The following is a 24,918-nucleotide window of genomic DNA, read 5'->3' as shown; positions in this document are numbered from 1 at the left end:
GCCTATTCCTGCTTTCCTTGAAATCTCGAAATCAAATCTAACGTTTGTAACAGCCGCGCGCGGACTTGCGGCTCATCTGGCAAGTTGTAAAGCTCGGGAGCGTTCGCTGTAGCACGCTCATCGGCCCCGTAAACTTCAGCAATTGTTGACGAAGCTGTACTTGCCCGCGGTCTTGCGCAAGCTCCGGAGCACATCCTATTCCAGCGACTTTTTTCCCCAAGAAGCTCGTCTTTGCTGTGGGTCGGGCGAAGCACTAACAGGCAGTGGAATTGTTTTGCTTAGCTAGAACAGCGGCTGATCCGCCAAGAAAGGAAGCAGAAAAATGCTAGTCCGGAGGGAGCTCTCGCAGCCAGAGTGCAGTCACTTTTAAATTTAGACGTCGAGAACACCGTCTCCTTTCAAATTGCCTCCTACGTCCGTCGAGCCGACGTGGCTGTTCGAAGCCTGAAAAAATGTCCTCGGACGCTTCTTCGTACCCATGGATTGCCCATTGAATTTGTAATCGCCGCTGGACAAATTCCCCCGTTTGTAACTTTCCATCCAGTGTCTCTTACCACCGCGCTGTTAGCCGGCAAATATTTTCTTGGCAGCCAGCGAAAAGTGGTGGCGGAGAGGCTGATTTTGTAACAGGTGCTGTTTGCGCTTCTAAATCTGTAGCCTCCGAATGAACATTGGACTCTGGTTTTAGCGCAGAGTCTCCGCGAATATTCGCGGTTCGACCCTTGGAAGCTGCATTCGCATGCGTTCTTTATGATTCATCTGCAAAGTCTCGTTACGTTCCTCGTGTTCTGGGCACGTCCATCATCGGCATTCGCTTCACAACAGAATGGACCCTCCGCGACCAAGGCTTCTGTTTAAATCAACGTTTATATAATCCAACCCGATTAGAGGCTCTGGCACCTCGGATTATCGAGACTCCGCTGCACTCGTGGAGGATTCACGGACTGGACTTACAAGGAAACATATCGAACCCGAAAATTCTGATTGTAATGAAACTCCGTACGATCGTAGAGCATGTCGGAGTATGTAAGAAACGATTTTTTCTGAGGGGGTGAAATCAGCCCCCAAATTTTCAGCGATTTTTCGTTTTTCGAGTATAACTTTGTAACGGTGCGAGGTAGAAGAAAACCGTAAATGGACAAAATGTTCAGTGTTTGATGCCGTATAACAACAATTTATAAATAAAAAAAATCCTCGATTGTTAAGTGGCAGATGGTAGTAATATGAAAAAGGCGGAAAATTTTTGTAAACAAATAAACGAATGCACCAAAATTTTTTCCTTTTACATTTTGGTAAACCATTGCGAATTATAACTTTTACACGGAAAAAGATCGTCCCCAACCCTGACGGTTAGAAATTATATGTAAAATAACGAAAATTTTAATTTATTTATAAATTGTTGGACGTACGAACATTTCTTTTGCAGCTCGCTATACGGCATCAAACACTGGACATTTTGTCCATTTACGGTTTTCTTCTACCTCGCACCGTTACAAAATTATACTCGAAAAACGAAAAATCGCTGAAAATTTGGGGGCTGATTTCACCCCCTCGGAGTGTTTTTCCGCAGAAAAAAAAATCGTTTCTTACATACTCCGGCATGCTCTACAATCGTAAGGAGTTTCATTACATTCAGAATTTTCGGGTTCGATATGTTTCCTTGTTAGTGCGACTGGACTTGGACCTCGTGTTCCACGGTCCACGGCAGAGGTCAACGACGCATTGCCGCGTCGGGCGCAGGTACCACCGTTAAAGGGACCCAGAAGACGGAGTGCGACTTCTCTCGCGTGAGACCAGGCGTCAGCTGTGCGCGACGCGACGAGTTTAGCCGCGCGAGTATAAATCAAAGTGAATCACGCTCGATCAGCGCGTAATGCAGCCTCCGATTCGGAAATAAGGGTAACGACAGTATTTATCGCGGCTCGTTACCGTGTATTCAGCCAGCTGCACCGGCAGAGCGCCCCCCTGGGCAGAGGCTAGCGCGAAGGTTTTCTCAACGCGATTACGGTTAAATCAACACCGTGGGCGTTATCGTACTTGCGCGGTGCGCCTAGATTACAAGGCGCAAGTCAAACAGATAATTGAGGCATCCTATAATATTTCGTGCGATATAAACCGCGGTCCGAGCACAAAGGGACTTTAACGTCGTGCACCTGCGCCTATGAACGGAGGAGCTACTTGCTGCTGCATAATATTTTCTGTGCAAGCATTCGTGTTCTGGACTGTTCAAATATTTACGCAGCCTTCGGAGTTTATTCCAGGCTAGACTGTTGTGTGTTACTATTCTTGATAGTAGGTCGATTGAATTTCACGGCGGGGGCTTCCTTGACCCGTGGGTCCTTAGGAAACTGGGACCTTGCCAGATCTGTAGGGACCCTGGGACTCCGAGGTCTTCTAGGATCTATGGACAGTATTCGTGAACTCGTAGTCCCCGTAATTTGAACTCTGAATCCTCAGCGCGGAGGCACGATTCCTTAGAGCAGGCCCGTCCAACTTTTGCTCCTGCCTTTGAGGAGCAACCGCGGGTGGTTGCGAGCGAAAGCAAGAGCGACGGTTATGCCTCACCCTGAGGACCTTTCGCTCTTGAAGGGCGCGAGGGGCCAGGCTCGGTGCCTTCAAGAGCGAAGAGCAACTCGCGGTTGCTCGTACGAGCAAATGCCTGGACAGGCCTGCCTTAGAGACCCCCTGTGTTGAGTCTTTCTGTTATAAAATCATTAGTATCGAGTTCGATCAAGTTACCAAATACTATCGAGTTACTCGAAGTCTCTTTCATCAACTCCCACGCCCTCTACATCGAGTTTCGTATATCTCAGAGTCTTCCGCATGAAATCCTACATACTCCTTTACATTTGCCCTGGGAAAAAGAAGCCCCGGCGTACAGGATCGACGCGCTTAATTACCAGACCCATTAATTACGTCGAAAAAGATTTATGGTGGCCCCGGTAACGGTGCACGCGCGACTTACACGAGTTTATCACGCGGGGCTTTTGATTGATCACGTAATTGCCGCTCGAATCTTGCCGAAGAGGCTCGAAGAATACACACTGGCCAGTTTCCGAGGAGCTTATGCCCTGTGCTAATAATTATACAGCACAACTCGAGCAACTCCGCGTTACTCCGATTAGCACCGGCGAGAGGAGACACTTAGGCGAAGTAATTTCGCGAAGGCGAGCTCTGATACGTCTCTAGCGTGAATAGACAAGTTACTGCCTGGAGGAACAATCGATGCTCTGTTCCTTGGCTACCCCCTTACGATTTAGCTGCCTTCTGCGTCGTTCCTTGGGCAACACGCGATTCCGATCTTCGTTTCTACACCAATGGGCATTCGTGCACTCCGCAAAGCTCCGCTCTGTGTCTCTGCCTTCTTTTCTCCAGCCGCTCGTGCCGACAGGAGAAAATTATTTTCGTCGAATCGTTCGCACCGGCGTGGTGGATTTATTAGTCATCCTGGTGTCCGCGAAGATAAGTGGCTCAAAGCAGCGTGAAAACAAGAGCCGGTCACGTACTGCGTTCAAAACTTTCTTCAGCAACCAGTGTATGGTTACAGATATTCAACGAGCTGCAGTGAGATAATTTTACGTAAACACCAGTTGAGTTCCTAACCGTTTGGCTGCTATCATCCAGTTGCATTACGTGTATTGCTCCTGATAATGGCGTATTCTGCGTATTTACCAAACTCTTAGAGAAATACCACTTGCACAATATTCTTAAGTGGTCAGGTCTACCTGTGAGGTCTGAGGACGCACATGTACCTCGGGGATTTTTTTTGGAAAATTTGGTATATTAGATTATCTAGTGCCCAATCGTTTATTACCCGGAAAAATTAATTTGCTACAATATTGCGGCTGTTCATAGCGAAAGTATCGATTTTCGCCACAGAATCGATATCATTTTTTATTACTTTTCATCTTTAAAATAAAAACTACGCAACGAAATTAAAAAAGCCACGATTGGGCACTAGATAGTCTAATATACTAATTAAATTTCTGCCAATTTTTTATTTCGGATGAATCAAGTCAATGCTACATTGCAAAAGAACTACATGGACTTTAAAATATATACTTTCGAATACGCAACCGTTTATTTAAAAAAGTTGCGAAATAATTCCCGAAAATACATGAGTTTTCAGACGTCACGGGTAGGCATGAACCCTTATTAAGCCTTCCTCTGCATTTAAACCTAAGAATTTCCCTCGGGGGACCCTAAGACTTACCTTAATTTACTCCGAAACTCGTTAGCTCGCGACTGTACACTCCTTTGTGCAAGCGCGGCTGTGAAAAAGATACAAAAAGGCACTTTTCCCTGAAAGTAACCGCGGATGTTACACGATGATCGTCTAGAATCGTAATTCAAACGCGTTGAACCGCACGGATCGGTGGCTCGCATAGGTGGGCGAGAACGACTTAGACGAGCGGTCCACGGAATTCCAAGGGAGATTATATTAAGCGGTCTATTCTGATCGCAGTGTCCCCAGTGCTGGAGGAGCAGCTTGCTAAGCGGCGTTAAATCCTAGGAAACGTCGAAACTGCTTTAATAACACCCTTTCCAACACCACCAGAGATGAAATTCCACCACCATGCGCGTTGCAGGATAACGAAAAGGACGATCATAGAACCTAAAGTTTAGGGTGCTGAGTTCTTCGAAATTCAAACCACCAAGTGTACTTCCAATGGTGTCGCGATCTGACTTTTTCTGATAAAAGTAGCACCACTAGAAATCATAGGCGTCTGCTCGAAAATCACTCTCTGGATCGAATATCACCCCTCGCGACTCTCCTTTCAGCCGATAAATTAAAGCCCCTTTCACGCGAGGCATTTCTGTAGCCCCCGACTGGTATTCCCATCGCGTTCACCTGCCAGCGGCAGGGCCGGTTGGAAAGTGATGGAGAAGAGTGAGAAAATGCTTGAAATGCCAACAGTGAGGCAGAAACGCGTCACGTGAAATGTCCCGAAGAGCCGATCGACAAATCCGTCTTGAAATGTCACCGTAGCCGCCTTCGTTAACGCGCGCGCTAATTTCAGATTCGACGAGAGCCACGGGTCAGCCGTCTCTCTGCCGTGCGCCGCGACGCCTCGGCTTTATTTTTTGCCCGTTTTAATCGGTCTCGTGTCCCTACACCGTGCCTCGAATCGATAGCATCGCGGGCGTACACGCGAGGACAAACGATCGGAAGCGACGCGTCCCGTGGATTTCGAGTTCTGTTTGCGTTCCGACCAAGTGTGTCTCGCCGCTCGGGGGCTCGCGAATTTTTCTGCAAATATTTGCGAAACGGGTCGATCCCCCGCGCGCGTTTTTGCGGAAACGCGAGGCAGAATTTGAACGGATTTTCCTCGAGTATTTTGATTTATGAAGCGCGGCATGCAATTATTCTTTCAAGCAATTCCAATCCTTCGGAGACTTGAATAGAAATTTTCAGGGAACTCGAGCTTTAATTTTGGTAGTCCTAAAATTACAAAGACCTTCGATTTTAATCGAACTCGTAGACCACACTTGCAATTCCACTTCATTTGGCACCCAAATCGAATTTCTCACCGATTTCAAATTTCCCTCGACCACGAGCTCCCTTCGTCCCCAATGCTCCGTCGAAGTGGCTGCCACTGAAATCGAAGAACGCAGGGTTCGACACGCGTCGAGGGAGTCGCAAACGATCCACGTGGCAAAGGTAGCCCGTTTAATTGGACTCTCGATCAGCGAAAGCGACGATCCGCGGCAGAGGCCGTCCGTGGAAAGCGCAATTTCGCCAAGTGATCCCCGGCGTCTTTATTATCACGGCCTGCCCTACATATCGTTCGATGATTGCAATGCAAATGAGACATTTACATGCGGGCATAATAAGCTGGCGCAGGTGATTTGCATGCGGAGGAACAGTGTTCCATTCGTAGCTATTGGCCCGCTGTTCCAGCGTGCGCGAAGAAACGCGGCACGGCCAGATGGGACATCGTCGCCGTTAATTATTGAGGGAATCAACGCCGTTTTCCGCCTACCAGCCGCCGATAGTCGGGTATTAACCACCGCTCCGACGGCGTTCTTTTAATAAACGCGAGCCAGCCATGAGTTACACAGTGGTACCGGTTCCCCGCGTATTATTAATATTTCACCCGACGGAAAGAGCGGGAAGGAAGTTAAAAATTCGGCCGTTCTCCCCGCGGCCGCCGATTTATTACCTCCTGCGCGACGAAAAAATGGCGGAAGCTATAGGTTTTCGTTAATTATTCTAGCGACGGATGGAGTACCCTTTATCACCCCCGTTTTTTAAATTCAAGCCCCTGCTGGAGTTGAATTTAGTTTCTGGGGGACAATGGAATCTTAGTTGAAAGGGAAACACGGTTGCTAGTTGAAGAGATTCTTTGTTTTAGGTACGATGTAAGATGTTGAAGTGTCGGGGTGGATATATTTTGGAGGATTTATTTGAATTTCTCTTTACTTCTTCGGGATAGTAGAGCAAACGCACCAGTAAATGAACACTTAAGGCTAATGAATGAACACTTTTATAAAATTATATTTAAAGCGCGATTCATTGCACGTGCTGCAAAAATTGTTTGGATATGAAGCAAGATATTAAAAGACGTTTCTAGTCGATTCGCTGCTTATTTTAATAACTTATTTTACTCGTTTAATATGAAATTTTGAAAAGTTTAAATATTGCAATTATGTCGCATCTTCTTTGGAAGCTAAACTACAGGTTGACACATTTAATCAATAACCATATTGATTGCCCCTCTCCTCTTATGCAAATCAATTTCTACGCACCTGAACGCGCATTGAGATCTAGAGCAGGACCACAGCCACTTAAATCCAGATCTACATATGGATTAATTAATCCAATAAATCGAATTATTGCTGACTCTAGTACTCTCTATAATAGTATTGATTTCTTTAATGGATCTGCGCACACCTTTAAAAGAAAGTTTAAATTTCTACCTTTTGTTATATTAGGTAAAGTTCTTTTTCCTTTGTAAACATTTATATAAAGAGGGCTTCGGCCCGTTTATAAATAAATAAATAAATTAATAAAATGTCCATTCACTGGTACGTGTTCGTTTACTGGTACATCCAACCTGTGTTCCTTTAGTTTCCATTGCTATAAATGACAGTAGGTTGGAAAAGGTGGCAGAGTGACAGATAAAAGAACACTACGGACCCTGAAGCTAGCCCAAGCATTAGTCACTCTTGAGTAATCACACCGTAAATGTCCGAAAAACGAGCTGACTCAAGCTTCTTGAGGAACACGGCCGTGACGGTCGATCACCTGGAAAATTGTCAGTCTGTTCGCGTCGGTCGAACCTCGTGGACGTTTCCACTCAGAAACCAGCTCCTTGTTTACGTCTGTGGCTTCAAGTTCAGTGTTGGCTTTAAGGTACAGCGACCGCTGATTTCTGATTCACCAAGTTCCTCTAGGTTCGCGTAGCATTCAAATCGGTAAGTGAACTCTGGTCCAATTTCTTCTCGCTTTCAAATTCGATCTTCCAACAACTTTGAGTCTGAAAATTCCAATCCGCAAATCCCAGGTGCCTCTGCTGTGAATTCTTCGGAATCCACCTAAAGCCTCTTCCACTAAATGACCCGCAAGCCTGAATTTCCACCGAAGAACGTCCCCGAGTCCCAACTTCATCCTCATCGACGAGTAAACCTGCCCAGTGTCTTTCATCCTCCGGCCTTCATCGATCGCAGCACGCGCTGCCTCGATGATAAGTGCACAGGCCGAGCCGAGCCACCGAATAGTACGCGACCATCGTCATCGACTGCATTCGAAACACAGGGTACGACGTCTAGCTCTATTCGTTGGGCGCCCTAGAGTCTGACAGACAGCAGACCGTTGCTCGATTCTGCGCGCGTTGCACCTGGCCAGCCGCGGCTGCCGGTGCATTCGCGGTGCAGATACGCGCGCACCGCGGCTGGGAAGGTGCAAGGTCTGTCCTCGCCGCGATAAAACCCGCGGCGCGTTTTTACGGCACGCCTCGGGGTGCTTGACACGCGAGCTATGCGAACGCACAGCTGATCGTTGACGCAACGATTCCCGCGGCGGATTCGTCGTGGCTCTTCACACCCCTGGCGAGGAAGGAGACCACCCTTCGTCGCGCGAGGACCGCGGCTGACTCTCAGACTGCCTCTCGACGGTGTTAACCCTTTTTTCAGGGCGGTCTTTGCGCTCTGCTTTTATCGCATTCGCTTTTCAGCTGGGTGCTTGGTCCCGCCAGAAAGGTGTGCGTGTGTGCGTGGGGAATTGGATCGCGGTATCGAGTATTTCATTGAATTATCGGAGAAAGTGCAACGGGGGCTTGATTTGCGTGTATTCCACGGACTGGAGTTCTGAGTTTAATTGCAGCGGAGTTGCGTAAGGGCGAAGTGACGCGGAAGAGTTGCTGCGTGAGAGGTGGTAAGGGTTTCTTAGAGGCTGTCTTGTAGCATTGTTTTCAAAGTTCTTGCCAAGATCTCACTCAGTTTCCCTGAGCCACCTTTTCAGAGCTCCCCAGTGCTCGTTTTACGAGATTCGTCGTGACGCGTTTCCCAGTGCCCCTCTGCTTTGCCCACGAACCGCCGAGTCGTTCGATCAGTTCGCGTAACCTTTGACGGAGAACAATGGCGCGTTGAACAGCATCATGCTTCCCGACGGTTTCTCGTCGTCGATGAATCAAAGTGAATCGCGTGCTGGCATAAGCAGCTCGCTAACAATGCCGCGAACTTTGCGCAACATTCTTCGTTCGAGCGGCTGGCGTGCAGCTTCCACTTTTGGAATTCGAGTGCAGCACGTTTATTACCCCTTTGCGATGAGTATTTGCCTTTACCTCGCTGGTACGTCGCCTGTGTAGTTCGTCGAACTTTTAGGCCCGTGTTTTCACTTAGAATTTTATTATTCAAGGGTAAACGAAACAGCAAGGGTCCTGTTGGTCTCTCTGAGATTGAAAAACGTAAGGGAGTAGGGGGGACGCGATAGAAATGAGGAATCAGAGACCGATACAATCGCAGGGAACACTCCTCGACGATCGGACATTCGATTTTCTATCGCGTGGAATCACGGTACGTTCACTCGCACCCGCTGTTCCCTTAACTACGCATTCGCAGTGGGCAGGGTAATGGGGCCGTCGTAAAAGACCGTGGACGTATGTAAACGCGACAGCAAACTCAATTGTCTCCACCTACGGCGCAGGCTTCTGCTGGTACCGTTCGTCCGTCTCCAGCGTTTCCTAGAAGCGGCCAGTAGTAAATTGCGTCGCCCTCATTTCGATTAGCGTGTAACTCGATTTGCACCGAGCTTACACCGAGCCTCTACTGCTCGTTCAAGAATCCAGCGCGCCACTAAAAGTGTATAATTCATGGCCTCGTATGGATTCGTGTCTTCCAGCCGTCAGGCACCAACATGATTGGTACACAGAGGCAGGCCGTTCGTTTCTATGCTGGGAGAAGTGGAAATTTCTGCTGCGAAATTCGTTACGTCGAAGTGGCGGGAGTCGTAATACACTATCGCGATGCCGGGTGATTCATAACTTATGAAACATATTGAACTTGGCCCTATCACTATCGATTCTTCGTACAAGTGGGTTTATCAGAAAGCTCCTTGGGTCATGGTTGAGGCACTTGAGACTCAGCGCTGCACTGCTCGGGAGCAACGTCAGTCACAATATTATAATTTCTCGCAGAGTGGGTATACGCGAGCAGGTAAAAATATCAGAGTTGGCTCGCAGTGCTATATCACGGAATATTTAATTACTAAATTATATTTCTCACAGAGTGGGTATACGCGAGCAGGTAAAAATATCAGAGTTGGCTCGCAGTGCCATATCACGGAATATTTAATTACTAAATTATATTTCTCACAGAGTGGGTATACACGAGCAGGTAAAAATATCAGAGTTGGCTCGCAGTGCCATATCACGGAATATTTAATTACTAAATTATATTTCTCACAGAGTGGGTATACGCGAGCAGGTAAAAATATCAGAGTTGGCTCGCAGTGCTATATCACGGAATATTTAATTACTAAATTATATTTCTCACAGAGTGGGTATACACGAGCAAGTAAAAATATCAGAGTTGGCTCGCAGTGCCATATCACGGAATATTTAATTACTAAAAACACTACAACGTATAATCGATAGCAACGAAATATCAAAGAAACCAACTCCTTCCATTCATTTTATACGACAAACGCGTCGCCAGCTCGCGGCTCATTAAATTCCCGATTATTCTAAATATTTCGCGGCACGATCGAGGGTTCCTAACCCCAGCGACGGAGGATTTGCTCCAACGATCATAGCGATCCGCGTTCGTTTCCCCCCATGAAAGCATCGAGCAGGGGCGACTTGCGAGCTCCTCATTGTCCGGCTCCGCCAATTAATGGGCACGGTCCTCGACGGACCGAGTAATAAGAGGCAAATAAAAATGCAATGAAAGCTTTTATTGGCTATCATTGGCCACTGGATGCTGCATTCGGCCCAAGCACCCCGGCGAACGAAAACGCTCCATTGTTCCTGGCAACGGCCGAACCAGCCCGTGGAACTCTGCTGATGAGAAACCGGTGACTTACGACCGAGGGGCCCGGCGAGGTCCACGAATTACCACGGTTGGTTTCTATCGACCTGACGCGCGCTCGCTAAAGCCACGAGAGCGCGTTCATCGACCGAATCTCTGATCGTTTGCGATCCTCCTATTGGGTATATCGCTGGAGTGGAAAGCGGCGGATTTCGCGGCGTTTCAATTAACGTCAGCGGCATCGAACTATTATATATTATTCATAGTTGGCTGCAATGGTACACGGTGTACCGTGTGTTGCTCGTTAGCGTTACGATCTGACGGCTGATTATTTTCGACACCGCGCTTCCTGCGTCGGACACGACCGCCTTTATATCTGATCTAATGACACGTGACAGTATTTAATGAGTAACGAAACGTGGCGTGCATCGCTGACTGTGCCTGCGTATCATACCTGACCGCTGTTATCACAGCTATTTTTACTCGAGGCAAGGCCGGCGGTGCTGGTTACGCGGTATTGAACTCTAGCTCCTGTTCAGTCAGCCGATTTCTTAATCGCTGGACCACCATCCGATGCGATATCAGCCGCTGGTAGAGGTCCGCCGATAATCTCTCAAGTTTACCCACCGCGGACATACACAGAGAACGCGAAAGGTCTCTCTTTCATTGACAACCTCACAATATCCCCTCCGGACTCGCCAAGCCTTAGATCAACTTACCACGATATGAAAATTCAGCTCCTACTTCAAGTCTCATAGAAACTTCTCCCCAGAATCGTTCTAACAATCCCGACTCTTCTGCTTCCAGGCTCGCCAGCATGATATGATAGCAACGCCCGAGGAATTCGCCCCTGAAAGATGAAGAATCCTCGCATCCTCGCGTGCACCCTGCTGCTGCTGCTGCCTCTGGTGCTGGGCCTGACCCTGCAGGAGGACGACCTGGTCTTCGACGATGTGGGCGAGGACAGCACCAGCACCGCAGCCACCGTGATCAGCCGCCGCTTCGACGACCGGAGGACCAGCTGGCACGAGCAACAATGGCCGCACGACGTGACCAAGCAGCAGGTCGAGAGGCTGTGGGGCGTACCCGACGTAGTCGTCCCCGTCGGCCACGTGCTCAAGCTCCGGATCCCACGGCAAGCGTTCACCGGGCCCGTGGATTACTACGAGGTGAGAAGCAAACCCACGCTTCCCTCCGTCCCGAGCCCTGGAACCTGGCCAGCCATCGTCTACCGATCCTCTACGCTCCAGCCCCGATTTATTTCCTCGCGAACGCGCCCCACCCAGCGCCCTCTTCTCCCCCGCCACCCCTTCCTTCTCGAGCATCCTTGGCGCGGGAAACAAATTTTCAACGATACTGCCCTGCTGTTCACTGCCGCGAGCTGCTCTCCAGGGACCCTCTGGCTCCTGGCTGGTGACACAGAGAGCCACTAGGGGTCTCGTACCATGGAAATGGGGGGCAGTTTCAGATATAGCCTCTGTAAATTTTTACAGTCGAGTGAGACAGTTTTTCTTGTGCTCGATGGTTATTCTATTGCAAAATTAGGGTTCTGCAATTTGTACTTAATCGTAAGAGTTGCCGTAGTTACTAAAATTGCGAAGCCTCGAGATAATTCGTAGCCATACCCCGCACGGTTGGAAGCGCACACTTTGAAGCTGATAGGATAAGAGAAACTTTGTTTCGCTAGGGAAAAAAGGGGTCTCGGCGATGGCTTGGCCCTTGTTTAACCGAGTAGCGAGACAACAAGTAGGTTCAATGCACCCTAATTTGTCGGACGACACGCGGGGCGGGCAGGGGGTGAGAAAATTCCTCGCCGTTCCGTTTCGAGCAGATTCTGGACTACCGCCAAATTTCATACCTTGATCCTTCCCAGCGAACGCTGCGGGACGTGTACGTGCTCCTCTGTCTCTCATTTGCCTCCTTTTGTCGGCCGTGCCAACATCGCCAGGGAATCTATATTCGTGATTCAATTTGTCTTCGACGCCTCCGCGGCGCGGCTGGTTATCCGCTTCACTTTTACCGCCTGGCCCTTTCTGCCTTTTATCCGGCAGCTTGCCCCGCTGGCTTGGGGGAACTCGTGCAAATTTAACCTGAATTTCATTCGCCCGCCAAACTCTTCTGGTTAGGTTACCGCTGGCTTCAAAGTGCGCTGGAGAGTGGACAGAATTCTGGGGTTATTGCAAAATATAACTGTCCCATTTCGATTTCGTTTTTACGCGAAGTGTAACTTCAGTAAACGCTTCGGTCGCGCCAGGGAAAAGAGGTGAAAGATTTCATCCAAAGTTTGAGATCACACTCTAGATTCAGATCTACCGTAACGCGGGTAATAAAGAAGTCGCTGTAAATGTTTAGCTTACTCGACCTTCGGTGATTCTTTTTATATCACGTGCAAGGTCTCGCTGACTATTTCTAGACACTTCTGTAATGTTTCGTAGATCATTTCGGTATGTTACTTGCAGAAAAGTGCGCGTTGAAAATATCCAGCAACGCTTTCTGCGAAGACAGGAAAACAGCTGTTGCGTAGGACTGTTCATATTGGAGCTCAAGTCAGACGCTAAAGTCATATCGAAATTTACGCCCACGTGTTATGACACAGCTCCTTGTATACTCCACTTTTTATCTTACATTTCGAGGAATAGGATGCAAAGCGTTACTACCTTGCACTAGGACTAGATACGCTAAATAGGTGCTCTCCTATTTTCAAACAATATTTCCTTCGATTCTAGTTAAACGCTTGCGCAACACTCGCCGCTACAGATACCGCAGGCAGTACCCAATAGAAACACTATTATCACGGTGTAATCACTACAGCAATTACCCTGTTTTTCTTCAGCAGGCCGTCGATTCACGCTTCGCTCGCGCGATAAAAACAAACGAGCAGCCTTCGACTCGCTGAAACATCCGCGTTTATTTAAATTTCCACGCGTTTCTAAATAAAGTACATTAGCGACTCCCAAACCCAAACCTGCATCAGCAAAATCTATTCGCCTACCCTTGCTCAAATACTTCCCCAGCCCCTAAAGTGATTCCCCCTGCTCCTCTGGTACTAAAACTCCACCGCCATCGAGAATCCATCTTTATTGATTCTAAAAAAAAAATAATAAAATAGGTGCTGGACGCGAACGGAAGCCAGCTGCAACGATGGCTGTACTGGGACGACGCAGCGTCTACCCTGATGGGTGTACCCTCGAAGAAGGACGTGGGTAGTCATCATCTGAGCGTGAAAGCCATCGGGAAGCACGGCGACGCAGCCAAGGATCTATTCATCGTGCAGGTCGTCCCGGAGAAGCACGAGGAACTGAAGCACAGGGATGGAAAGGTGAGGACCTTATCTCTGCTTTTGCCCGTGATATCGCGGCAGGACTGTCGTTAGCGGTGAAAGCATCCCTCTGGCAGCGGTTCAAGCGTTTCCTCGGCGAACAACAGGTACCTCTAGCTCGCCGTACCGAGGATTAATTGCGAGGATCTGTAACCTGTTGTCATTGCAGAACCTCGTAACTTTCCGCAAATTCTTCATTCGTTTCGATTTATCTCGCGCTGAGAAAAATTCCTACGCGAACCTGAGAACTGAAGAGTCAAGAATCCACGTTCTCTTCTCCTTTCTTTTTTGTAAGGCTGAGTCACTAGCAATTGCGACGAGTGGCAGTTTCTCGTTAGGTCCAGTTCCCTCGATTGTTGCTAAATTCGGTTAGCCAACCGAGCCTGTTAACGAAGCGATAAATCAATTAGCTGGTTAATCGGCCTCGTTGCGTCGACGAGCAACACTAGCGTATAGGGGAGCGCTGACTTTCGCGCTCCACGCCGCGCTGATCGTTTTAATCGGGCCCGAGCCGATTTTCGGGGGATCGATAATTAATTGGTACCGGTAATGAGCTCGTTATATGGTTGAACGAAGCAATCTCGTTTGTAGAGACGCTCTTCTACAACGATCCACGCCTCGCTGGTTAATGGAGTCGAACGATCGTCGATTGAAGGTATCGAGGGCAATTTTTCCGCCGTTTAGTTGTGATTAATCGAATGTAATTCCGGTGTCTTTTATCACGAAGATAGTAGAGGTAGGTAGAAATTCGAGGGAGTTCTGATGCATCAAACTAACATCTAGGTTCTCGAAAATAAATTATAATTCTACCTAACCCGGATCAAAACCACGCGTAGGTAATTCAACGCATTAAACCAACTTTCCACTAACTTCCAACGTGATCCTCTCGTTCCCAAACTAATTTCCCCGAGAAACGAACGCTCCACGTATTGACCCCGTATCTTCCAGAAGGCTCGTGTCCCTCAGTCAGTGGCGCGTCCTGTGGGACGTCCCTTAGAAAATGTGGATATAAATAGAGGAGACAGAGCCCAGTCCTGGCGAATAAACCGAGGGAAAGGCGATCGAATAGATTCGGAGGGAACGAGCGCTCGGGGGATACCAAGTGCAGAAAGTGGAAGAATGGAGTTTATTCGACTCGCGTGCGTGCGCGTGTCGTGGGAGAAGTGCGCGAACAAAGCGCGCCGCGTTCATCGCGATTGCATCGGTATGCCGCATTTAAATCTCGTGGGGAAATTAGTCTGGTAGACGCTGCTGATTGACGCCAATTGATAGGCACGGTGTGCGTCAGCCTCGCTCGCAGCGCGTCGCGATCCGCGGTGGCCTTAATTCCTCGCGTTTCGCGAACCGACACCGTTCACTGGCAAAAGTGGCCGGCCTGAAATGGCGCGATGCTTGCTTCCAGACGCACTGCAACGAAGGCGAGGACCAGACGCTGCTGACCATACTGCTGGACGCGAGGTTCGACAACCTCTCGCCGTCCATCCGAGTCAATATCATCGACAATCTCGCTGGCTTCCTGGGACTGCACGTGGTACAGTATTCCTTTTGTTCGATGGTGTGTAGGGGTGAGTCACGGGAAAGGGGCGGTAAGTGTTGCTCTTTCGGGTAGCTAAGTCAGCTGGGGCACTTAAGCCGCTGATCTTATGTAAAAAAGGGAGTCCTGATTCGGTTCGAATGTGTCTTCGGACGAAATTATCTCTGTAACTTTGGAGGCTCGTGGTGCCACTTGGGGAAGATATTCATGGCTCTGGTAGGGTTAGTTTGAGGAGGATTAACGTATCACGAGAATTATCTCTACGTGTCGTTTTTTTAAGGCGGAGATGGCGATTTTATTCGTGGGCTATGCGAAAAGACGCACGAAGTCAAGGGTACTTTTTGGTAAATCGCCCTGTGGAGGGTGCGCGTGGATGTTCGCAGCGTCCAAGGAATATTATTCTTTAAGTTTAAGGGCGTATGAGAGTCTTGAAGAAGTTTCGCGGGATTTATGCTACTATTAACGAAATTCCGGGGGCTCAGAAGTTTCTAGAAGTTGCAGAAGATTAAGAGTATGTCGCTCGAATCTTTTGACAGGCTTAAAGATGATAAAGGCGCCGTAGTAATGCGACAGCAAGTCTTTGACGATGATTGAAAGATCTTCCGTCTTCCGAAGTACTCCCAGAATCATTGGAGGCTTCAAGTATTTTGCTCGCCATCACTCTAAACCCGTCTCCTGCGACGCGAAAATTTGAATCGCTAGAACCGTGGTCTGGCCAGGCGAAAGAGATTCTAGATTCTGCTCGAGTCTAATAATCTTCCCAGTGACTTCTTTTCTCCCGAGAAGTAGGTACTCGCATTGTTCCTGTCCTTCCCAGTGCTTCAAACAGCCGAGCAATATAAACTGAAAACTTTGTTCGCCCGAGAGAAGGCACTAGAAGTGCAGCACAATACCGAGATAGAGATAGAAAGAAGGAAGACAGTAATAAAAGCTGGCGTTTTAATTTCTCCGTAAAGGTCGAAAGTTTACGCGAAAGAAGGGAGACCGTGGCGCGTGAATGGGGCACCAAACGGGGGATGTCGAGAATAACGCGTTTCCTCCTCCTCTGTGCTGCGATTAAATTAATTAAGAATCCCCCGGCGCGGCAAAAAGAAAACGCGCCGGCCCCCTCAAAGGCGTCCAATTTATTGCCGCTGCAACGAAAGGAACCTCCGCGGCTGGGATACGCTTCAAGTTTCAGCATTTTCTGTATCACGTAGAAGCCGGCGATGCGTCCTATGCCCCCGCGACGTTCCGGCCGTCTCGCCACCGTGAAGTGCCCCTGTCGCCAAAGAGAAGACCGCGTACGCCCGAAGGGACTTTATCGAATAATCTTCCGCGGGCCGAATTGGGACACTTCTGTCCAAGCCTCTCGAGCAATTTCTCGCATTTCCCCAATTAAAGCTCCCCTTGCCTCGACATCGCTGATAAATCAGACTCACCCTGCTATTCCACTCGCTCAACTGCCTGTTACAGTATCAGATCCCGCCGTAAGCAACGTAATCTCCCGAGTTAATTCGCCGCGTAAAAGTTCTCGCGATATATATACGACTTGGCCTGCAACATTTCGAAAGCGCAGTTACGCCTCGGCAAACCATTTTTTAACGGGTGAAAATTTCATCGTCGAGGAGCTCGGTCTATCGGGGTAATTGATTCGGTTACGTAAATTCGATATCCCCTCCTATCGAGGTGATTCGATTATGCAGCACGGACTCGCGAGTTTTTTTCTCCCATCATCGATGAATCCGCGCGATCGAGAACCTATTTTCCGTGTTATTAGAGTGGTTAAGCTTAATTAAGGCGGCGGCTTGGTATTCGGCGGTATTTCCGTCCAGTTTCCTTATGTACTATTCATAACGTTCCTCCCCTGCTGTTCCGCAGCCTTCTCTCATTGATCCGTTCGCGGCGATTTGAATTTCAGAGCGCGTTCTCGTTGCACCCGCAAACCGGTAACGAGAACTCCAATGCGGACTCGTCGGTGATCCTCAGCGGACCTGGGAACGCGAGACACCGCGAGAAGAAGCATATCACCGTGGTCCAGTGGCAGGTGAGTCTTTTCATTGACAAGTCGATAGGCTTGTGCGGGGAACGCCGATGGGCGTTGGGCGAGCATAGACGATAAACGGGAATAAGGGGCAAGTATTAATATCGAAAGGCTTTGATTGGTGAATTTCGTTTGTACAAGCTCCGAAACTTTAATTCGGAGAGGTTCGGTGAAGAGACTGGCGAGATTTCGATTGTTTTATTCATTCGTTCGTGCGGGATGAATGTTTCATACGCGATTCCTTCGAGTGTGCACTTACATGGAGAGGAGACCTAAGATGTGTGACGTTGGAACCGCGATGGAATTGGTAACAGGTGGGCTGCGACGGCCACTTATGGAGGCATCAGACGGATCTGGTGAAACGGCTGCGAGACCAAGCGAAGGACGGCACTCTGGCCGAGGTGATGCAGCTTCCGGTTCTCCTCTGGCGCGTAAAGACAGAGTCGAGCTCCTTACTGAGGAGTCGGAGGGAAGTCGGCTCCGGGGACTACAGTAATCCGGAAGATTACGGTGGCTACGGCGAGGAGTACGACGAGTACGAGGACGAGGAGAACGAGGAGGATGGCGAGGACTCGCAAGTGCAGCCGACATTCATGCCGGATACGAACTCTCCTAGAGGTAACATCGCCTCGGAGCATCCTCACAGGCATCACCATGGGGAGGAATCTATCGATTGGAACGTAAGTATCCCGTAGAAAGAGAGACAGAGATAAAAGGCGTCGCAACGATTCGGTTTTAGAATTGTATAATATATTTCCGCATGTGTTCCAGACCGAGGAGACCGAGGACGTAATCCCAGTCCTGAACAGAACGACCACGGACACATCCTCCGTCGTAAGTATCGGTGTGAAAAATGGTTCGATCGTCCGATGTCCCGTCACATCGGCCGTCGTGTTCGAAAAGAGACAGGGAACATATACGTACATAGCTGTAACCGGCTTTCGTTGAGATTCTTATTTCTGCCCTTCATTCGCCACGCCAATCGCTTGAGGGAGTCGTTGCGCTTAAAGTACTTAGTCCTAGCTGTGGGTATACTGCGTGTTCGATGCCGGCCAATGCCATTTCCGTGCCGTTTTAGACGGTATCGATCGATGTATAGAGAGAAGTGCCGTCCTATGCCGTTAGCCTTTTCGAGGGGGAACGAAAGCCTGACTGATATCTACTTCTACCTCTCTACCACCTCTGTACCATCTTCTTCGCTCTCCCTTCGTAATGTAACTAACAAACGTTTTTCCGTGCCGTACATCGCAATCTACTAACGATTTCGCAGACAACAACCACTGAACTTACATCACCATCATCAACAACCCCATCAACAACCACCACCACCCAGCCGACCACCCCAACTACACCAACTTCAACTACAACTACAACAACCCAACTACCGCCGTCAGCGGCCACTAGTACCACTACTAGCACAACAACGACCACGACAATAGCCGATACAACAACAACAACAACAACAGCAGCTAGCGTACCGAGCACCACCGTTGCCCAGTCGACAGCGTCAGCGAGGCCGGACATCATCGAAGAGCCGACGGAGAGCCCTAGGCGCACGGAAAACGAGCTTATAAACGCCACGACGGCCACTAGTCCAGACACCACCGCCATCACCATCCTTCCTTCGGTAATCGTTCCTCATTCTAGCACGGCTGCAGCCCCGACGACCGTCGTCGAGAGGACGGAAACGGAGGTCAACGGTGGTACTGTTAATGTCACCACGGAGGAGGTAATGCTTCGATGCTTCGAGCTTTTTCTCATTTGTATGATAGTTCATGCTGCGCCGTATAGTCGATCCCACGAGTCTCTCTTGCTTTGCCATCGATAGGTCGTTATCGGCCTCCCTAAAAGCCGCCTACTTGTATAGACGCAACCTGGAGAATCGTTTGCGTGTATGCGTTGTCCTTTTTTTTTTTATGTATGTACCAGTGCCTCTTTGAAGGCGTGCTTCCCGTATTGTTGCTGGCAGAGGTGGATTCACTGAACAGGAAAGTTAAGTACACCTTGGAGGTGTAATTTAATACTCGCGTCATGCACGGGGCCCGCGACTTTGGAAGCAGACTGCGCCGAGTAATAATTTATGTCGCCCGAGTCGTAAAGCAAGCGTGCGGGCTCCACGGGGGGGGGCGGGGGGGCGGTGGAGGACTCGCGCGTGAGAACCTGACCGAAACATATACACGCGTTCAAAGGGGCACAGACAACGCGCACGATCCTTCCATCATCCTTGTCACATCATCTCTGTGATGTTCTTTTTGTCTCGACGGTGCCACGACGCGTCGAGACTACACCGCGACGACAGCTCTACTCAGTCTTAGGGTGTCTTCTTTCTGCCTTCAGCCAACAGAACAGTCGTCAGTGACGTCGACGAAACAGCCCAACACTCTAGTACCCCCCACAATAGCTGCGAACACCACGGACGGTACCACCACCACCAACACTCTGCCACCGACATTCACCATGAACACTACCACGTCACCCATCACATCGACGACACCGGTACGACCAACGTCGACCACCACAACTACCACTACCACCACTACCATGGTCCCAACCACCACCACTACTACCACCACCACTACCACCACGACTACTGCCGCTCCGACAACGACCAGCTCTACCACCGAGCCACCCAGATTTACCACGGAAACTGTAGAGTACGGGGCTCGCAACTTCCCACCCAGGCAGGACAGGAGGCTGAAGAAGATACCTGTAACGGCTGGCAAGCCGTTGAGCTACGTCGTCCCGGCCAACACGTTCAGCGACCTAGAGGACGGGGACACCAGGAGTCTCAGGCTGAGCCTGTACCTGCAGGGCACTCCGCTCAAGAGTACCCACTGGCTGCAGTTCAATCAGCACACGCAAGAAGTTTACGGATTGTACGTGACGGATTGCCAGGATACTGTGGCGGGCAATGGGAAAAATTCGTCTAACTTGAGGATTATCATTTCGCAGGCCACTGGAGAACGACATCTCCACCTGGACTTACGAGCTGGTCGCTGCCGATAGCGAGGGCATGAACGTCACCGATCGCTTGGACATCCACGTGCAACAGCACAAGCTGAGTCGCAGCGTTAATCACGAGTTCAGTATCTACCTGAGGATAGATAAACGCTCCGAGTTCCCTACGGACGTGGACTGGGAACTGAAGGTACGCGTCGTCTTTCCCCCGGCCAATGTTCGTCCGTTTGATCGCCCCTTTATTGCAGGTAATTCGAGGTATAGCAGAATTGTACGGCGACAGCGACACCAGACACATCACAGTTCGATCGGTGGACATCGATCGTGAGCGCGATCAGGCGATCTTCACTTGGACAAACGATAGCCTGCCGAGAAGCAGCGAGTGCCCCAAGGAATACATAAACGATCTCTTCGATGTAAGTATCCCGTCACTCAGGCACGCGTGGTCTCTCGACGATCTGACTTAAGCTAACGATCTGTATCGTTCAGGCGCTGATCGACAAGAATGGCGACCCCAGTTCTTCCTTGATGGAGGTTCTCCTCCCGGAGATCAGAGTGAAACGCGTGGTCCGTCAAGGTATCGGGCAGTGCGAGGACATAAATCGGTCGGAGGTACAGAAAGTTTCCACTCAAGAGCCTAAGTCCAACTCCCCGCCGATACCGAGGAACCAAGTGGATCTTATCAACGCCACTGTTGGCCAGCTGCTCGTGTTCAAAGTGCCAGAAGTGCGTCTGCCATATGTTTCATCTAAATGTACCAGTTGCAACCAGAACATCCAAGCATATACTATGCGTGTGATTATTTTAGGACACCTTCTACGACGTTGAAGATGGTTCTGCCCGAAACATGCGAATGTTCCTCAAAACTATGAAACGCGAGCCTATCCCGCCACACGAGTGGTTGCAGTTCGACACCAAGAACCAAGAGTTTTACGGCGTGCCTATGGTTAGCGACATCGGGCGCAAGGAGTACCAACTGGAGACCTACGATAAGAACAGTTACGCATTAGATTCAACCATCTCTAAGCACACACTTTTATATGCGATAGATGCCTTAATATGATCTTGAACATTGCAGATGCATCTGCTACGGACAGCCTAGTCGTTGTAGTTCACGCTGCCCCACTGATGCATCACACGGTGGAGTTCTCGATGACCTTGGACATCCCCTATGAATCCTTCGCCCACTCGGCCCTCCAGAAGCGTAACTTCATCGAGAAGCTAAAGGAGCTCTACGAGGACAAGGATACAAGCGCGATCTCGTTGTACAGCATAACGAATGGCAGCACGGTGATCACGTGGCACAACAGAACCTTGCCCACGATATATTGCGCTCACGAGGAAGTGAGCAGATTGCGATCGGTGCTGGTGAAGAGCGACAACGACCGTCGATCCGTGACGGACAAGGTCCTGGACATCATGGGCCCGGAATTCGCCGTGTTACAGATCACGGTGATTCCAATGGGGATCTGTCTCGGTGAACTGACCAACGTTCATCAACCGGATAATTACGTTCCACCTGTGGACGATTCCACAGCCGTCGGGGCGTTCCACGACGATTATCTCATCACCTTCGTCCTGCCCGCTATAATCATAGCCGCGATGCTCATTCTGGCGGGCATAATCGCCTGCGTGCTGTACAGAAGGAGACGCAGCGGGAAGATGAGCGTCAGCGAGCAGGACGACGAGAGACAGAGTTTCCGTAGCAAGGGGATACCGGTCATCTTCCAGGACGAACTGGATGAAAAGCCGGATCCAGGTGAGGGTCAGCGAGAGCAGTTCGTGTTAGAATTTAAGGATTCCAAGTACCTCAAGGATGATTATTTGGTTATTTTCTACGATTTATATGCGTCCCGCAGGTAACAAGTCACCCGTCATTCTGAAGGAGGAGAAACCACCCCTGCCACCCCCCGAATACCAGAAGGCCGAGGACGGGGCGGATGTCCCGATGTTGCCAAAGGAAAATTCCGAGGAGCCGTACCAGCCGCCGCCGCCGTTCGCCACGAACCGCGAGACCAATCGTCAGAATCGTCCCAAACCCACTCCCACGTACAGGAAACCACCCCCTTACGTGCCCCCCTAACAAAATACGGTCCACTCGCCCACGCGCAAATATATGCTAGCGATGCTCGGAGACTCCCCAATACACGCGCAAAACCAAAACAATTATCAGAAGAAACCTCAGCTTGCCGTTAACGTCGACAGCTGTGGATCTCTGAACTTATACAGCGATCTGTAAACGCTTTCGTTCGTCCGTAGATGAAAGATTCGTTCGCGAGGACTCGCTAGAATCGCGCGCAATTTTACTTACTTTCTAAATGGGTAACGCCGTCTACACTCGTTCTTCGTCGCTGTTCATTCGCGGTATTATATTTAAAAGCAAGGGGTCTCTTCGACAGGGTCCCCTACGTTTTATTCTTCTTTTATTTTTTTTATTACTTTTCTCCTTTTTTTCCCCTCTCGTTTCCTTAATCGATGTACTTTAACGGCCGCCTGTCTATTACACGGAAAATATCTCTAGGGAGTATGGGATACAAATCACGCGTTGCCTTTCGTAACGAATTCAAACTGTAGGGGAGAGAGAGAGAGAGAGAGAAAGTGAGGGAGAGAGAAAGAGAGAGAGCGAGAGAGAGAGAGAGCGAGAGAGAGAGGGTGCAGAGGACGGATTCACTGGTCCGACTGGGTTAAGCGGGATTTAGGTTTTAGGTTTACTTGTAGAGCCAGCGTCGGTTAGGGCGAAGGTATCTTATTCTCGGTGTAGCACTCTGGAGGGAAGGACAGCAACGATACTCGTAACATATTTCAGTAATCAGTGCCATTTTTTAAGCAATAAGGGGTATCCTGCTGTGAACGAGCACACGCGTACCACGTGTGAATGGTTCTACGACTTAACGCAGCTACTTATTACGAAAACGGTCTCCAAGTATCAAGGACTATTAACTTGACGAATCTTCTTATCGTACAACGTACCTACAACGTATAACACTGCCAGATTAAAAAAAAAAAGAACAAAAAAATAAGAAGCGTACTGACTGGTCATCGGGTGAGGCAGTTTCTCACGAGACTTTTTTTTATACTGTTTAAATAACAAAGAACATTGAAACCGAACAACGGAATTCAAATTCAACTGACCCATCCGACGATCGACTGGAGGTTTAATGAATTAATGTTAGAGAGAACTGAGGATTTTTTTTTTTTTTTAAAAATAAACGTAACTTAATCGAGTATACCTGTTTGTGCGATGCCATTTGCAGAGTGACAGCAAAATGCTTCCATTGGCACTGTAGGCCATGCAGAATAAAAGGGAAACTAATGATAATATATATATACAAATATATATATATATATATAAATATGTATATTACTTGTCGTTCGATAGACAGTCCGCAGCCACTTAGGTCAGTGTTGTTTAAATGCTGCCAGATCCATGTTATAGCATTTACGTTTTCTTCTTCATGTTGTGTTTCGTATTCCTTGCACATCGCGACGCTGTACAGAGGAAGCTTTCTGTTCGTTTCACGCACAACTCTTCCTTATTTTAACCACCGCCCTGTGACTTATTGTCTAAGATTTTTGTACTCGCTATCGTTTTACGGCGAGGAACCTTCTACGAATTTTTAGACGTGTCTTGAACCAGTTTGAAACCTGCCCGAGAGCTATTTAATTTAGACTCTGCATAGTTACCAAGACAAGAAAAAAATACGATTTTAAAAAAATGGAAGAAAAAAGATCAAAGAGGGGGGGGATATGATAAGACGATTTTTATTGTATACAAAGTATGACCCGTATCCTTTGCGCAGGGCGCATATACCCGCGTTTTATAAGATGATTTTTTTTTGTATAATCTCTCCAACTGCTCTGTTGCAAGACTTTTAAGTAACATTCAAGAGGGAAGTGCGTTCTTTGGGTACAGATACGGGTATGTACGCGCAGCCGTTTCTTCAGCACCTCCATAGTTTCCTGATATTTTTTAAAAGAAAACGAAAAAGAACGAGGAAAACGCGAGAGATGAGACAAAAAAGAGAGGAGGAAAAGAGGAATAAAAAAAAAAAAACTATATCTTTCGCGCGCCTCGAATCTGGAGGCTCCGTTCGCGCCCGCTTCGCGGAGACAGGTGGCTGACGAATCCGCAAATTCGGGGTCACTCCTATATAACTCGTGTGAATGGATTATGAGGATGTTGCTGCTGCTAATGATGATAATTGTGTATGTAGAATGATAAACGGATGTTTCGTATGCAAGCTAAATTTACGATATAATAATATATATTACTATTAATTCACGTCTTTATAATGTAGAAGATTTAAGTATATTAACGCGACAAACGGATCCTTTTTCATCGCGTCTTGTTTATCGCAGAGCGACACCCGACGAAGGACACCTGCTGTATGGAATAAAATCGTTACGTTGATCTGCAATGGACGCAGAACGGGGCACGATTCGCGGCAGCAATCGAGGGGAAGGCGATCTCCCGTGACAGAAATGAATCGTGGACGCGGAGTACATACCGGCTGGCTTGCGCGCGGTGGCGTTCCCGAAGCTCGACTTATTTCTCCACGAGCGAATCCCCGGCTTCTCGATTCCGCCCCGAATCACGCCCCCCCTTCTGTGTAT

At 48.8% G+C, this 24,918-nt stretch overlaps 1 protein-coding gene across 4 annotated transcripts in view; it reads left to right on the top strand.

Annotated features, from left to right (window-relative positions):
* LOC143368543 (uncharacterized) overlaps positions 1-24,329 on the top strand; it is a 98,235-nt gene extending 73,906 nt beyond the window's left edge. For 2 of the 4 annotated variants that reach the window (XM_076811365.1, XM_076811364.1), the window contains exons 2-15: positions 11,278-11,639; positions 13,580-13,789; positions 15,192-15,320; positions 17,224-17,349; positions 17,661-18,026; positions 18,118-18,180; positions 18,617-19,075; positions 19,684-20,222; positions 20,299-20,494; positions 20,553-20,720; positions 20,794-21,030; positions 21,113-21,302; positions 21,383-22,063; positions 22,164-24,329. In XM_076811365.1, coding sequence (XP_076667480.1) covers positions 11,328-11,639; positions 13,580-13,789; positions 15,192-15,320; positions 17,224-17,349; positions 17,661-18,026; positions 18,118-18,180; positions 18,617-19,075; positions 19,684-20,222; positions 20,299-20,494; positions 20,553-20,720; positions 20,794-21,030; positions 21,113-21,302; positions 21,383-22,063; positions 22,164-22,387 — 3,900 coding nt within the window. In that variant the 5' untranslated portion in view covers positions 11,278-11,327 and the 3' untranslated portion in view covers positions 22,388-24,329. Of the gene's footprint in view, positions 1-7,281; positions 7,420-11,277; positions 11,640-13,579; positions 13,790-15,191; positions 15,321-17,223; positions 17,350-17,660; positions 18,027-18,117; positions 18,181-18,616; positions 19,076-19,683; positions 20,223-20,298; positions 20,495-20,552; positions 20,721-20,793; positions 21,031-21,112; positions 21,303-21,382; positions 22,064-22,163 lie in introns of those variants that run through there. The other 2 variants (XM_076811367.1, XM_076811368.1) reach the window with 2 other exon arrangements.
* Positions 24,330-24,918: the final 589 nt, after the last annotated feature.

The sequence above is a fragment of the Andrena cerasifolii genome, chromosome 4, assembly GCF_050908995.1.
Source record: "Andrena cerasifolii isolate SP2316 chromosome 4, iyAndCera1_principal, whole genome shotgun sequence".
Classification (NCBI taxonomy): Eukaryota; Metazoa; Arthropoda; class Insecta; order Hymenoptera; family Andrenidae; genus Andrena; species Andrena cerasifolii.
This window is presented reverse-complemented; position numbering and strand designations above follow the sequence as displayed.